This window comes from Cheilinus undulatus, linkage group 14 (assembly GCF_018320785.1).
Source record: "Cheilinus undulatus linkage group 14, ASM1832078v1, whole genome shotgun sequence".
Lineage (NCBI taxonomy): Eukaryota > Metazoa > Chordata > Actinopteri > Labriformes > Labridae > Cheilinus > Cheilinus undulatus.
This window is the reverse complement of record NC_054878.1, coordinates 10,208,811-10,222,737: the sequence shown is the minus strand read 5'-3', so window position 1 is coordinate 10,222,737 and position 13,927 is coordinate 10,208,811. Positions and strand designations below refer to the sequence as shown.

At 38.6% G+C, this 13,927-nt stretch overlaps 1 protein-coding gene across 6 annotated transcripts in view; it reads left to right on the top strand.

Annotated features, from left to right (window-relative positions):
* disp1 (dispatched homolog 1 (Drosophila)) overlaps nt 1-13,927 on the top strand; it is a 105,263-nt gene that overhangs the window by 69,816 nt on the left and 21,520 nt on the right. For all 6 annotated transcript variants that reach the window (XM_041805031.1, XM_041805032.1, XM_041805035.1 and 3 more), the window contains one exon: nt 7,216-7,942. In XM_041805031.1, the coding sequence (XP_041660965.1) occupies nt 7,257-7,942 (686 nt within the window). In that variant the 5' untranslated portion in view covers nt 7,216-7,256. The remainder of the gene's footprint in view (nt 1-7,215; nt 7,943-13,927) is intronic.

Genomic DNA, 13,927 nt, shown 5'->3' with positions numbered 1-13,927 from the left:
AAAAGAGAGGTGACATCAGAGGAAATATATGTATGGCTGCTGAATCAGCTGAAGCAGAGGTTGGAAAGTTTTTCACCTGTTGAATCCCTGAGAGAGATACAGATGAGGAAATTTATGGCTTATATTTTCAGATGCTTTCAAGTAGATTTGACTCGTATTGCCGCCTGCAGCTATCTTTATCACTCTAGAGCAGTGATACTCAACACAGGGAGCCACTTTATGCTTTTGCACTTTTGTTTTACTACAGTAATTTAAAATTTAAGATTTAAAAATATGACTTTTTTGCCTATATATTGAATTCTTATTTTATTAATACAAGTTCAATGTCAAGTTTTTGGATATCTCATACTGATATGCAGTAAGAAATTTAGTAATTAAATGCTTTATTTTCACTTTTATATCTTGTTAACTCATCTGACATTTCAAATTTCAGAATTTTAACCTTATTAAACTAAAGTTTTTAAATACATTATTTATTATTACAAATTGATAAGCTGGACAAAGCATCTGAGAGTTGGCAGTGGGGATAAGAAGCAATGGTTTAGAATAGCTTTTAAACCAAAATATGGATTGTGGCTCTTTTACAATTTTTCTCCTCAGTTGAGCAAGGTTGAGAGACAAACAGTCACCCAGTACTACCAAGCTGACCAATCACATGTCTTGCCATCTGATTTGTTTACATGTGTTGTTGACTTTTTGAGGAGGAGTATGTCGGCTGCATGTGCAGGCTCTTGCTCAGGGTTCATGGCTACGCTGTCCCACGGCGTAGGTCATAGTTGTATAAATCAGGCTTGAAAGATAATTTCTGGACATTTTAAGTACATTAATCCAGATGTGATACGTTTAACCCCCAAAGAGAGTGAGGTAAAGTAATCAGAAAGTAGGAAGTTTTTATTCTCATACTTTTAGCAGGTCTTCTTCATTCCCCATTGAGTTTCTGTCCCTGACTTTCCCATTGTAGTCTTAACTACTAAACTGGACTTGCTGCAGTGCTTTTGTGCTCTTTGTATTTTTCCTTGAATCTTTTTGACCGAGTACATCCACTAGCTTTCTTTTATAGAAATACAAAACTTTAAAGGCATATTTCAAGCCTCCCTGTCAGTTGTTTATTGAGCTGCTTGAACCAGCTGTCAGCTTTTGTTTTGTAGAGAGACACAAGACCTTGCTTGTGTCTGCAGCAGTCTACCCTAGATATCTCACCTGCCTGTCAATGCTCCGCCGCTCTGCTCTGCACACTCAAATGCACACATAAGTCTCTGGCTAAACTCCTGCAGACTCAAACAACAGAACAAATTCTTGGTTTCATATGAAACTTTATTCTTAATTTTTCACTCTTGATTTCTAAACTCTGGTGCTTCCTTTCCTCTTTAAGGCTCCTAAAGCTTCAGGAGCCAGACTGATGACTTCATCTGGGCTTTCCTCAGTACTCTGCTATTCTGAGCTTTCCAGGCTCCAGACGTATACTTTCCTACCTCCTCTTTTCTCAGCTCCGTCCTCTCAGCCACCCTTGACCCGAGAGGGCTGTCATACTCATGTTTCACCGCTCATTCATGTTGAAGTGTCGCAGAGCGCATTGGTCACATACACCACATGTCTTTGGCTCAGTGATGAATGGGAAAAACGGGAGAGTGTGATGTATTGCTGGGGGCCCAAATGCAAGCACGGCCTTTTTATTTTTGAAGCAAAATATTTGTCTGGGGAAGATGGGGATTGAAGAAAACCAGTGTTAGAGTGTGTGCAGTTTTCTTAGAAAACTGGTGTAAATAGCTACGACAAAAGCTTAACTCTCGTTTTCTGCCAGTTTTTTTAAAATAAAAGAGTAAACATCAAGTAGGACTGGGCAATATGGACTTACAATCACAGTATATATATCACCTCTGATGTATAAGCAATACCTTATACATCAGAGGTGCAACTCTTTAGGCACCTCACAATTCGATTTGATTACAGTTCATAGGGCTATGGTTTGATTTTTTTTTATCAGTTATTGATGCATTTTTAAGCACTTTTTTTTCACATTTCTGTTTCCTTGTAACACATCTGGAATTATAAACATAAAAATGTTTTTCACAGATGAACAACTGGAAATCTAAATCCTGCTGTTACACTCTGCATGTCAGAGTTCCACGTTTTTGTTCCTGCTGCTCCACAGTATTAAATAATTCAATTATTATCGATCATTGGACATTTATAACTCGATTCGGAATCTTCCACTTCCACATCACGTGCATCCAAGAATCGCTTTTTTTCTCCCACTTCTACTATACATAGCTTGATATATTTTTTCTCAGTTAAAAAGTGGTGGTCAAAATGCAAGAATTATAACCTTTGATAAGATTCCAGGAAAGATCGGATGGTATTGATACCAGCTGAGTACCAGTGAGTACCAGCGTGGCACTGGTGCCAACATGTCTGATACCTACCGAATCAAATCAAAACACAGATTTTCGTGCCCTTTTTTGGTACCATCCAAAGCCAATGTTACCCCCCTGCCGCTCCAGATGAAAGGCAGGAACACCATCTGGAATTAATTATAAACATCAAGGAGTCAAAACTATTTATTTTTCGTATCCCATGCTGAACTGGCGTGTTTTCAAGATATCCCCTTGAATTATTTAGGCCTGCCGTACTGAGACAGCATAATTTCTTCTACTATGGCAAATTTTCAGTAGGTTTGAGAGGTGGGATAATGCTGCGCATGTCAGAGCAGTTTTATTCATATCAAATTTATGATGCATGAGCAAGCACATCTCAATCTGATCGCACATTGTAGCGTCCATGTGAACGGGGGTTTAAAACTGATCAGGATAAATGTAATCAAATTGTGAAAAAAATGCTCGTGTAACTGCAGCTGCTGTTTACGACACATCCATGACCACGATTCAACAAGATTAGCATGTCAGAATTTTCTTGCATCGTTGTCACCCTGACCCAGCGTCACTGATGTGTATCTTGACGATCACCATATAGCAGAGTGACATTAAACAAGTCCCCACCTTTTCTCCCCCTGGGGATTTTGTTTGTACATACAGTGATTTTCTTGTTCCATCCAGATTTGAATTCCTCACCACACAATCACAAAGCCATAAGAGTCAATATACAGCCAGCATATATTATTTGTGACGACTGTCCTCCCACACACTTACACCTCTCCATTATTACTAAAGGCTGAATAAACATCAGTCTTTGTGCTGTTTTATTTCTTTTGTCCTTTTCCCTTCTGCCCCCCTCACACTGAACCACACTATACATGAAGGTGGCTTATTGGATAAATTTTGGCATGTCACGGGACACTGGCCATCTGGGGGCTCCCTTGCTTTGCTGAAACACACTTTGCTTTGTCATGTTGTGTGAATGTTGTGTGATGTAAGTAAAAAGTGTCTGGAACTACATCATTAAATGTGACCCTCTGTTTTTTTTGTACCCTTTACACTACACATACACTGAGAATTTATCACAACTCAACCATCATTTCAGTTTTGTACTGCCTGGTTTCAAATTGGCTAAACCAGCTGAATGAATTATTTCCCTGTTGGACAGAGCCTGTACAGATTTTTCAACGTGGAACCAGTCTTTATAACGTTCCAAGCTTATAATGATCTGTGGCTTCATATTTCAAAAATAGGCAGATGAATGATAATGAAAACAAAGAGGCACATTTTCTTTCTTTTTAAAGATTGATTTTTGGGCATTCTGCCTTTATTTGGTAAAATAGCTGAAGAAAGCACAAATATGAGGAAAGAGAATGGAGGAAGGTGCACACCAAACAGCAGTGGGATCAGGAATCAGTTTAAGAGCACCCACTCTACTAACTGAGCTCAACCGGTGCCCAAAAGACATATCATATGAAATGTCCAATGAGAAACTGAGGCTTACTTTGTTACAATCATACACCAGGTTGTAGCACTAAACTATATCAGGCTGAACAATGCATTCTTTTACAACGGGGATTGTGATGTGCATATGTGCAACAGTAAGAAATGATGTTAGTCAGGTGACCTGAAGCATGTCATGCTGCTAATTCTCTGTTTTTTGATGCAAACTCACTAGTTTTCTTGTTTTTTATGACTAATTATGGTAGATTTTCAAAGAGTACCCAGTCAGAGAAATAAGCTAACATGCAAAATCTGGGTCCCCTGCATGTAAACGTGTAAACACGTTCAGGCTTTAGGTGATCATGCTGCCATCAGAGGTACACCAGAATGATGCTCGTGGCAGATTAAAATGGTCTATTCCTGCTGTCAGCATTACCTTCTCAGTTCTCACTGATAATACTGCAGATGTGCACTGCAATGTGGGGTTTACTTGTTAGAAGTAACAGGGTGTCTGCAGGATCTTAAAAGTATAAAAAAGTTCAATCAATTTAGCAAAAAATTAAGGCTTTAAGAAAGTATTTAAAAGTCTTTTTAGCTGCTTTCAATCTTTGTATTTGTAAAAACAGGCTGTAGGCTAGTTTTTCTGATTTTTTTTAATATTTAGTTTTAATCACAAGTGAGATTCTGATAGAACTCCTCCAGATCTGACATCAGTCATGTTTGTTGAACTATCAGTGCCTCCTTAAAGCTCCGCTCTGTCCCTAGCTAGCAAGTTCACTATGTGTTGGAGTGATGTGTGCATGCAAATGATAGGGAAATGTAAGTTTTCTGAGAAGTGGTTGCAGGAGAAGGTGTTGGTGCTGAGGCTCCGGTCAATGCTTGTTAACATTTTACAGGACTTTGAAAATAAAAAACAGCTTTGCAGTAAAGCTTTTACCTGGTGTAACACTAGCCCAGACTCTTTATATTAGCACTGCTAACATCTCAAAGAAAGCTGTATTTGCATACTACAATAACTAACACTGTCTGCATTTTTTTCACCATGTTCATTTACAGTCTGCACAAAACATGAACTAAACTATCACCTGTGTGACTGATTAGAAACTGAAGATGTACTGGGGTCTTAAAAGTTATTGAGTGGGTATGTACTTTGAAAAACTCTCACATGACTGATCATGTAGACCAATGGTTCTCAGTGTTGTTCCTGGAGCCCCCTACTTGTATCTAATAAATGCCAGGCCCCCCAAAGACCAACATGGAAAAATGATACATTACTGTCAAAAGCATCCATTTTCATTGTTAAATGATAAAACCCTAGGAAATAGGTCTACACATTTTTTTTCTTAACAGAAGACCATTATTTAACACATGCAAAGTAAATATTATGTTATGAATTTAGTTAAATCTTATTTTGACAAAGCCTCTTGCCCTCTGAGGTCTTTGACCCCCTCATGTGGGACCAGTGATGAAGATTAAACTTAACTTAGTAGGAATGGTGGATGACATTTGAGTAACACAACAACAAGGAACACGTTTCTTTGTAAAGTTTAGTCTGTTTGACTAAATGTGTCACTTTCTCCTGAATGACAGTGTTTCCACTTTCCCTCCTTCCACCCTGAGTGTGTTCCAGGCTGCTGTCAGAGGGCTGGGTTATATTTGAAGTCCAAAAATGACTTAAGACCCGAATAAGAACATATGTATGATTGTTGATTGAATTATAACTAATGCAGTACACTGCATGTATCATTTTTTTCATTTAGAGATCACAATATATTTCACAGGAATATATACATTGTAATGTCAGTTTTTTAAATACCATTCAGCCATTCTCCATTTAATAGAGTTCATTACCAGACAGGCAGCAGCACATTAACAGAGTTACAGACGTGAAATATAACAGTTACAAACACAGATCAACCAATCCTCAGTCACAGACACAAAGTCATTGCTCAAAAACATGGACAACCTGAAGCATCATCCTCCAATGCCTTCAGTTTACTTAGAACAAATTTTAAAAAGACTAGATCGCTGACATCCATGACAGTGGCTGAGGATCTAAATTAACAGTAGAATTTCACTGAAAACTTGATACTAAATGTAACAGATTTTTACACATTTTTTGCCACAAAGTCACACTTTTTGTGACTTTTGTAGAAAAATTGTTATGAATATTTTGTGTATTATCACTTATTTTTGCATGTAGATGATGGTCTCATGTCATGTAATCTTCATAGGGGAAAAAGTTACTTTGTGTTGAATCCTTAACACTTCCTTAAAGATTATGTATTTTGGTTAAAAGCAAACAGACAAAAAAGCCTAAAAAATGTACTGATCTGTGTTCCTGTGCTCTTCTCGTTCATCTTTCATGTTTGAGAGCAGCAACCGCAATGCATGATGGAAAGTGTTGCTGGACAAGTGACCATTGGTTGTTCACTTCTTTACACAATGCATTGTGGGATAGAATGAGTGCACTATATAGTGTATAAAAAATGCTCAATCAGAATTTGGACACCACTACAAAATGTGCACTATAAAATGAATAGGGAATGATTTTGGACACAGAGTCTCCTGTAGCAGAGTCCAGGATGCAGGAAGCAGCCTACCTGAAACTCAGGATGATTCAGCCTATGCTTTGATAATGAAGACCAACCAATGCGATCACACAGAATACAGTAATGAGTTAAGGACTCAAGATTGTTAATGAACCTTTGTGGTATCCAAAGATTGAAGGCATTGAGAAGATGCATGCAAACACAAAACATCACCATAATCAATCAGAAGCATAAAAGTGGCAGCAACAAGTGTTTTCTTAGCAGTACATGAAAAACAAGACTTAATTCTGGAAAAATAAAACCAGCCGCAACTTTAACAAATCAGAAAATGTTAAAGTTTGCAACAACTGAAAATGGCGATGTCACTGAGAAATAGAGATGTGGTTGCCAGAAGATGACATTAACATATTCACTAGTCACAAACAGGACATTTCAGAAATACGATTCTGGCATGCAAATCAGACAATCAAAACTATTAACAAATAATATTTACAAATAATTGTTTGAATTTCAATAAATTGATACTAACATATACAACCATATGCATTTATAAAGATACTGTCTAAAATTTAAAACAGAATAAAATAAATGAATTAAGAATATCTTATAAAGTTTGTCTGACAGTCTTTTTGTCTTATGTTGTGGCATTCAGAGACAAAACATGCGGCTACATGTATAAACTGTGGCTTTTCAGCTAAACACAGTCTCATTTGTTCCTTGTGTGATTATGCTGCTGTAATTTGGCACAGCTCTCAGATAGCTTCATACAGCTGCACTCCTCACATCTGGCAGATAACTTTGAGCACTAAACAGAGCCTGAACTTGTTTTCTGTTTTCTTCTCTTTCAGAAAAGTGACGGTGTCCGTGTCAGGCCAACTAGGAGAGGACGATGGCCCTGAGCGATGCAGTTGACAACCCTGTGGCCTTAAGCAACGGAGAGCACCATCCCCTCAGTGCCATTGGAAATGATCCTTTAAGCAGCAGCAGCACACTGGTTAAAAACTGTCAGGACCCTCTCACAGCGGCCCCGAGTGAAGACTGTTTAACAGCAGATGGAGAACAAAATGCTATCGGGAAGATCGGAGGGGCTAACCTTCAGCAAAAGAAGCAGAGAGCCCATGTTATCCAAAGAACAAACAGACCAACCCAAAATGGCAGTGTGGTCAAACAGAACAGATCTTTGACATACCTTCCCCCATTATCTGCTGTCTCTACCTCTCCCACAGTCTTAGTCTCCCAGAGACAAGGAAAACGCCACCTCCCCTCCACCCTCTCTGCGTGCTCCCCCTCCCCTCATCTGCAGACTCCACCGTTCTGCTGCCAGCACTGTCCCTTCCAGTCCCCTCTGTGCAGCCAATGTGGAAAGCAGGAGTGTCCGCGTTTACAGAATCCAGGGGCCGGTCCAGGGCCCAGCTCCATTCCTAACCATGGGACCACATCATCATGCTTGTGCTGCCACTCTGCCTGCACTTACCCCCACCCTCATCCTGCCCATCAATCCTCTCCTTTCTGTCTCCATCAGCACCATCACCAGTGTTGGCAGGAGCACCTCCAGAACCAGGCACCTGGAAGAAGGTAGGTACAAGGGTAGAGACCTGTATTAGTCATATAAGGTTCAGATACCGATCTTGGTTAGCCCTGAAGAGAACTCAATTTGTGTTTTCCTTTAGGTAATCTGGTATCTTCCTGAACTTAAATGTCAAAACCTTCTTGATTTAGAAAAATGCTACTGGGCTATCTTTGTGTTTTCGTGTGTTTATAAGTTTCCAGTTTGGGAAGCAGAGGGTCTTTAATAGACCTAACCTCCCCTAACCCCCTTCTCTGCACCATATTCAAAATCATCATCCCAGATATAGGGATCATAAAGTTCTGGAAAGTAGTGTCAGGTGTCTGTTGGAGCTAATTTCTTTTGGGCAATATTTAGAGAAATGAAGAAGGAAGTTTTACAGAAAATATCTCCATAAAGATCTGTGTTTGTATCTTGCTAGAATTTCTTTGCAAACATGTTAACACAAGATTGGTAAGAGCAATGAGCTTTGAGAAAAATGAGTGAGGGAGGATTTTTATGCATGTCTGCAATAGAAAGCTGAATCTCAGCTGGCAGCTGAGAGGAGTATCAGGGGAGGACGGCGTAACTTTCTTACCAGTAGGGAGGGCCAACCAAACCTGGGGGCGGTGCTTACTCCCCACATGACACCATGAGGGGAAAATCTGAGAACAGCTTGTTTCAGCACACATTTTCTGAAAGGTGGAGAAAGAGAGGGGGGAGGGAATGGATTTTTCTGATTCTTGGTGGGGATTGAGGACAGGCCAGGGGCACACATTTTTGTTAAAAAAGCCTGATAAAGTTTATCCTCTCTTGTTTAACAGTAAAACATCAGATTTTATTCAGCAGGTGACAAATTCTGCCCAAGAAAACAATCTCTTCTTTTATTCTGCAGATGATTTGTGTCGGCACTGAGTTGACTGGACACTACAGACAAACATCAGCTACTGCCAACAGCTGATGCTATATTATTTGTCGATGGTTCATGTTTGTCAACCAGGCTGATGTTAGCTACTTCCAATGGTGAAACCATGAATCTGTGCATCAGTGTACGCTTTCCAGATAAGCATGTTGTCTTTGCTTTTTCAAATTGCCTACTTCGTTTTTAGTGGAGAATCCATGGAAAAAAATAGACAAAAGCCATATCATTTGACTAGATTAACGTTATCTTTTTCTGATTTGCACCAGGGATTATTTAATAAATCAGTGCAACAAATAATGCAGTGCAACTTTTATTTGACAGCTGAATATCGAAAAACTATGTCCATCTCCACAGAGATGGATTGGTAGGAGTAGAAAACTTGAAGAAGTACTATTTTACTCTCTTTGACTCCTTTTCATGTCACATTATGGGCTGAATTCCGTTTATCATAGAACATCTGTTTATTTAAATGTAACATGGAAGTTTCCTGCCTGAGGTGAATTTGGATTTCCTCTTTAAAATGTATTTTAATGTGTGACGTAAATGATGGTATAAAACTGAGGTCTGTGTAGCCACAGCGGGAACATTAAATCTGATGGGCAGAGGAAGGCGGAACCGGATCAAATTTAGATAGTTATTTATTTTTTCCTCTCTCTTCAGTTACTTTCACTTTTTTCTTTCTTCATTTCTTTCTCTCTACTCTCTCTGTTTCTCCTTCTCTCTGACCAACGCTGCTCTCTCTCTTTTTGGTTCAACATCAGAATGGAGAGCAGATGTGCAGTGGGATGATTGTTGAGCCACTCTCTTATTTACAAAACAAGTCTCTCTTGTTCAGTGATGACGGGTTTGAATTACAGGGCAAGGTTTTGCTTTAAGACTATATCCCCAACTCCCCTCTTTCTTGAGTTTTTTTGTGTGGCTGTTTGTGTGTTAGTGAGAGAAAGAAGGAAAGAGACAATGGGAGTAGACAGGAAACTACATACATACCTGCTACGGTTGGGTGGTCGTTCATACAGTAATATGGTATCCCAGACAGCCATGATATCCCCTTTATTACCATCATGAAAGGAATCTGCTGTGTATGTTTACAGTGAAAGGTAAAAATGGATGTTTTACCCTTTTACTGATTTTATAAATCAATCTTAGTCAATAAAAATTGGCTTTTTTGACCAAAAATAAGCCAAGACCCCTCTTAATGTCAAAGTGAAAACAGATTTCTACAATGTAATGTCAGTTAAACAGAATATGTAAGGTAAAATACATGACTGTATAAATGTTTACTCCCTTCTCCCTTTAAAGTAACTGAGCTAATTCAACAGAGGTCTAGCTAATTGGTGCTAGTAGTCTCACAATTAGTAAAATGGGGATTACCTGATTGCAGTGAATGTCTCAAGTTATTGGAAGGCCCAGAAGGAAACTAGCAAGAGAGGCCACCAAGACACTTAGGACTACTTTGAAGGAATTACAAGCTTCAGCAGCTGAGATGGGAGAGTGGCAAAGTGGAAAGGTCTTTGGTCTGATGGGATCAAAATGGTGCTTTTTAGCCATCAAACACCAAACTCTGCACATGGCAGCATCATGCTGTGGGGATGCTTCTTGGCAGCCGGCCCTTGATAGGTTGTAAAGGTAGAGAGTAAAATGGATGCAGCAAAATATGGGAAAATCCTGGAGGAAAATCGTATTCAGTCTGCAAGAGAACTACGGCTTTGGAGCAGATGACCTGAAGCATACAGCAAAAGCTACACAGAAATGGTTTAAAGACAACAAGATAAATGTTCTTAAGTGGTTGAGTCAAGGCCCAGACCACAGAGAATTTGTGGCTGGACTTGGAAATGGCTGTTCACACTCAATCCTTGTACAACCTGACAGAGCTTGAGCAGTTTAGCAGAGTAGAATTGAGGAAAATTGCAGTTTCCAGATGTGCAAACCTGATTGAGACCTATCCACACAGACTCAGTGCTGTGATTGCAGCCAAAGGTGCATCTACTAAATACTGACTTGAAGGCATTTAGTATTGCATGCAGCCACTTAAATTACACATTATTGTTTAATTGACGTTATTTTGTAGAAATGTGTTTTAATGTAGACATTCAAATAAATTAATAAATGTGTTTAGTGTTTGTGTTTGTTTTCAGCAGCAGCACCTCTGCCTGTGTTTAAAGATACTATCAAAGTGATGACAGAACTCTTGTTAAATGAAACATTTAAATTTTGAGATTAAAAGAACATGAAGGCTGCTTTAACACATTTAAAATTAAGCTGAAGGCTAATATAGTTCAGATACTGACCTCTTTAGGCCTATTTACTTTGTCTAATGCAGTGTCAGCATGGGATTTTTGGCTGAACTTTGACTTAAAGAATCACAATTATCTCCTTTTCTTATCCAGCGTTCTATTGACTCCTTTAAAAGATAATTCTCTGCATTGTTTACAGTACTGAGACAGATTTTATTGACCTGCTGACTTTAGCCAAATGCTCTGATTGATGCACAGAAGTGGACTACAGCATGTTGATGTTATAGTGCAACAACAGTATTGATGATTTAAATTGTTTCATCAATTTTCCATAACCCTGTTTGATTCTGTTACAGAAAGTTTCCTCCTTTTGATGACCTGGGTGGGTCCTTATTGGCTTATAGAGGAGGAAGGGAGGGAAAGATGATCGATGAGTGATGGCCTTTAAAGAGAGCTGTAGTGAGCTTGTCTTAACAAACAAGATAACTTAGAAACAATCAGACCAGGGAGGAACTTCCAGTACTTATCTGGTCTATTCAATGATTATTTCACTGAGTTTTCAGTCTCAAGATTAAATGTTTTAAAAAAAATTGTAGTTCTAAGTTTCCTTTGTAATTATAAAAGTATTTTTTGATGTCGTTGACTAATATTTTGATCTTTTTTTTCCCCTTTTTTCCTCTATGGAGTATCATCTCAGGCCCTATTTTAGCACTGGTACCATTTTAAAAGTAAAGTATTAGCACCAGTACTAGAAAAACCCAAACAATACCCAACCCTATGTCTGGGTTATAAGGGAGTATGAGGACCATAATTTTGCATGTAATGGACAACTCTGGTGAAATACAATATTCCCTGTGATAATGTATAAATTACGGCTTAAAAACAGTAACTGCATTTCCTCTATCATCATATAATGAAAAACTTAAATGAACTCATCATAAATAATGCCTGAGAGGCCATTAATTTAAAAAATGTGCAATGTTTTACCAAGCAGATGGTAAGGAGAATATTGTTAAGTGAAATTAAATAGAATAATTTCTAAGAGTAATGTCCCCTTTAAATTGATTTTCTGTTAAACTAACTGGGTTATGTGCACATTGTTTCATAAAAGCCCAGTCTCGGTCTCCAGGCTAATTCTTCATAGGTTTAAACTACAGTTATGACTACTACATAACTACACAGTTATGTCCTAAGCTGTCCAGTACAGAAGCTGTGTCAGGGTAATATAAGCATAAACCAGAATGAGGTCCAGCTGACCTGCCTTTACCTTCACTGATGACCCTTCAACTGCCACCTAACACTTCAATGAGACCCAGCCCCTCAGGGGTCACGCTGTATATTTAACCTCCCCCTGCTCACTGTCGGCTTTCCTGGCGCTAAATGTTTCTGCCCTTTTCACAGATGTCTCTAACAACAGCTCTTGTTGTTTATGGCAACCACAAGTTTGGTTTAGATTCATGCCTTGTCAGATAGCAAGAATTCCTTTTTCTCACTCCCTCTGAAGCGTCCCAGCAAAGGTCAGGTTTTACTATCTTGAGCAAGTTTGAATTTTGTCGTATTTATAGGCATCAGGTGGTTTGGTTGCTACAACACATGGAAAAAGCTGTATGGAAACATTATACTTCGAGTGTAATTTAGTAATGTTTTATCATTTGGATAAGTATGAACAACTTTATTGGACCTTGAATGTCTGCACAGCACTCGACTCTTTGAGTTTCAGACACATTTCTTTGCCTTCGATTAAATTTATTTCTATTTTTATGAAGCTTTCAAATCAAGGGGATCTTTCCTTTTTCTTTATTCTTTATAAAAGTCTTTTGTCTCCCTCTTTCCCCACTCTCTGTCAGACAGCTGCAAGTCTAAACCAGCTGGGGTGTATCTGGGTGTCAGGTTGACGAGGCTTTGCACATTAGTAAGAATAACAACTTGTTAGTGAGGCCTTAGGTCCAGGCTTCTTAATTGTCTGGACCAAACATGACCTCTAGACTCTTTAGGATGATCTCCTCAGATCAGAGCGGCCACAGTAGACATGGAGGGATGCCACTGTTAAAGCTTTTGGTTAACTTTTTTATTATCAAGTCAGATAATCCATCACAAATCTGTGAGGTATTTATTTTTGATTAAAGGGACAAGTATGATCAAACTATTTTCACTGTCTGGAACAGATGGAGAAACATTTTGCAGTCAAGACTGGAGCGCTGTTTGACTGTTAAAGTGCAACATTTCCCCCTTTCTGTTGTTGCAATCTGAAAACCAGTGATGTTCCCAGGTGAATAGCTTCATATCTGAATAAACATATTGTAATGATTATTTAGCACAGGATTACAGCAGCTATTAAAGTGGCTAAATTAGCAATGCTAACACTGCAGCCTTAAGTCCTCCTAGCAGGTTAATGTCCACAGTTCTGTGCTGAATGTTGTCACTCAATGCTTTAATGATAGGCAAGTACATCCTTTAGGGGTGTAATAATCCATTGATGTGGATGGATTTATTGATAGCTCATCAATTATCCAATCAGGGCAACATAAAGTTAAAACATCAATCTAAATATTTAGCTTTTATTATCTCTATTGTTATAGGGCTACTTTGTATCTGTTAATACATAATGTTGCCATAACCTTTCTGGTTTTCAAAATGATGACAGTAAATGATAGTAAAACTTGAATGTCTATTTTTCACTCCATCACCTTGTTTTACGAATTAAACCTCTTTGAAATATAGTATTGTTACAAAAAACTATGTATGAATTCTATGCCACATTAATATGGAATGTATGAAGGGCTGAAGTAGTGTGGAAATAACTATTTAAGTCCATATCCGTATTCAAAGGTAAATTTGAAATAGGGGAAAAGAGGCAA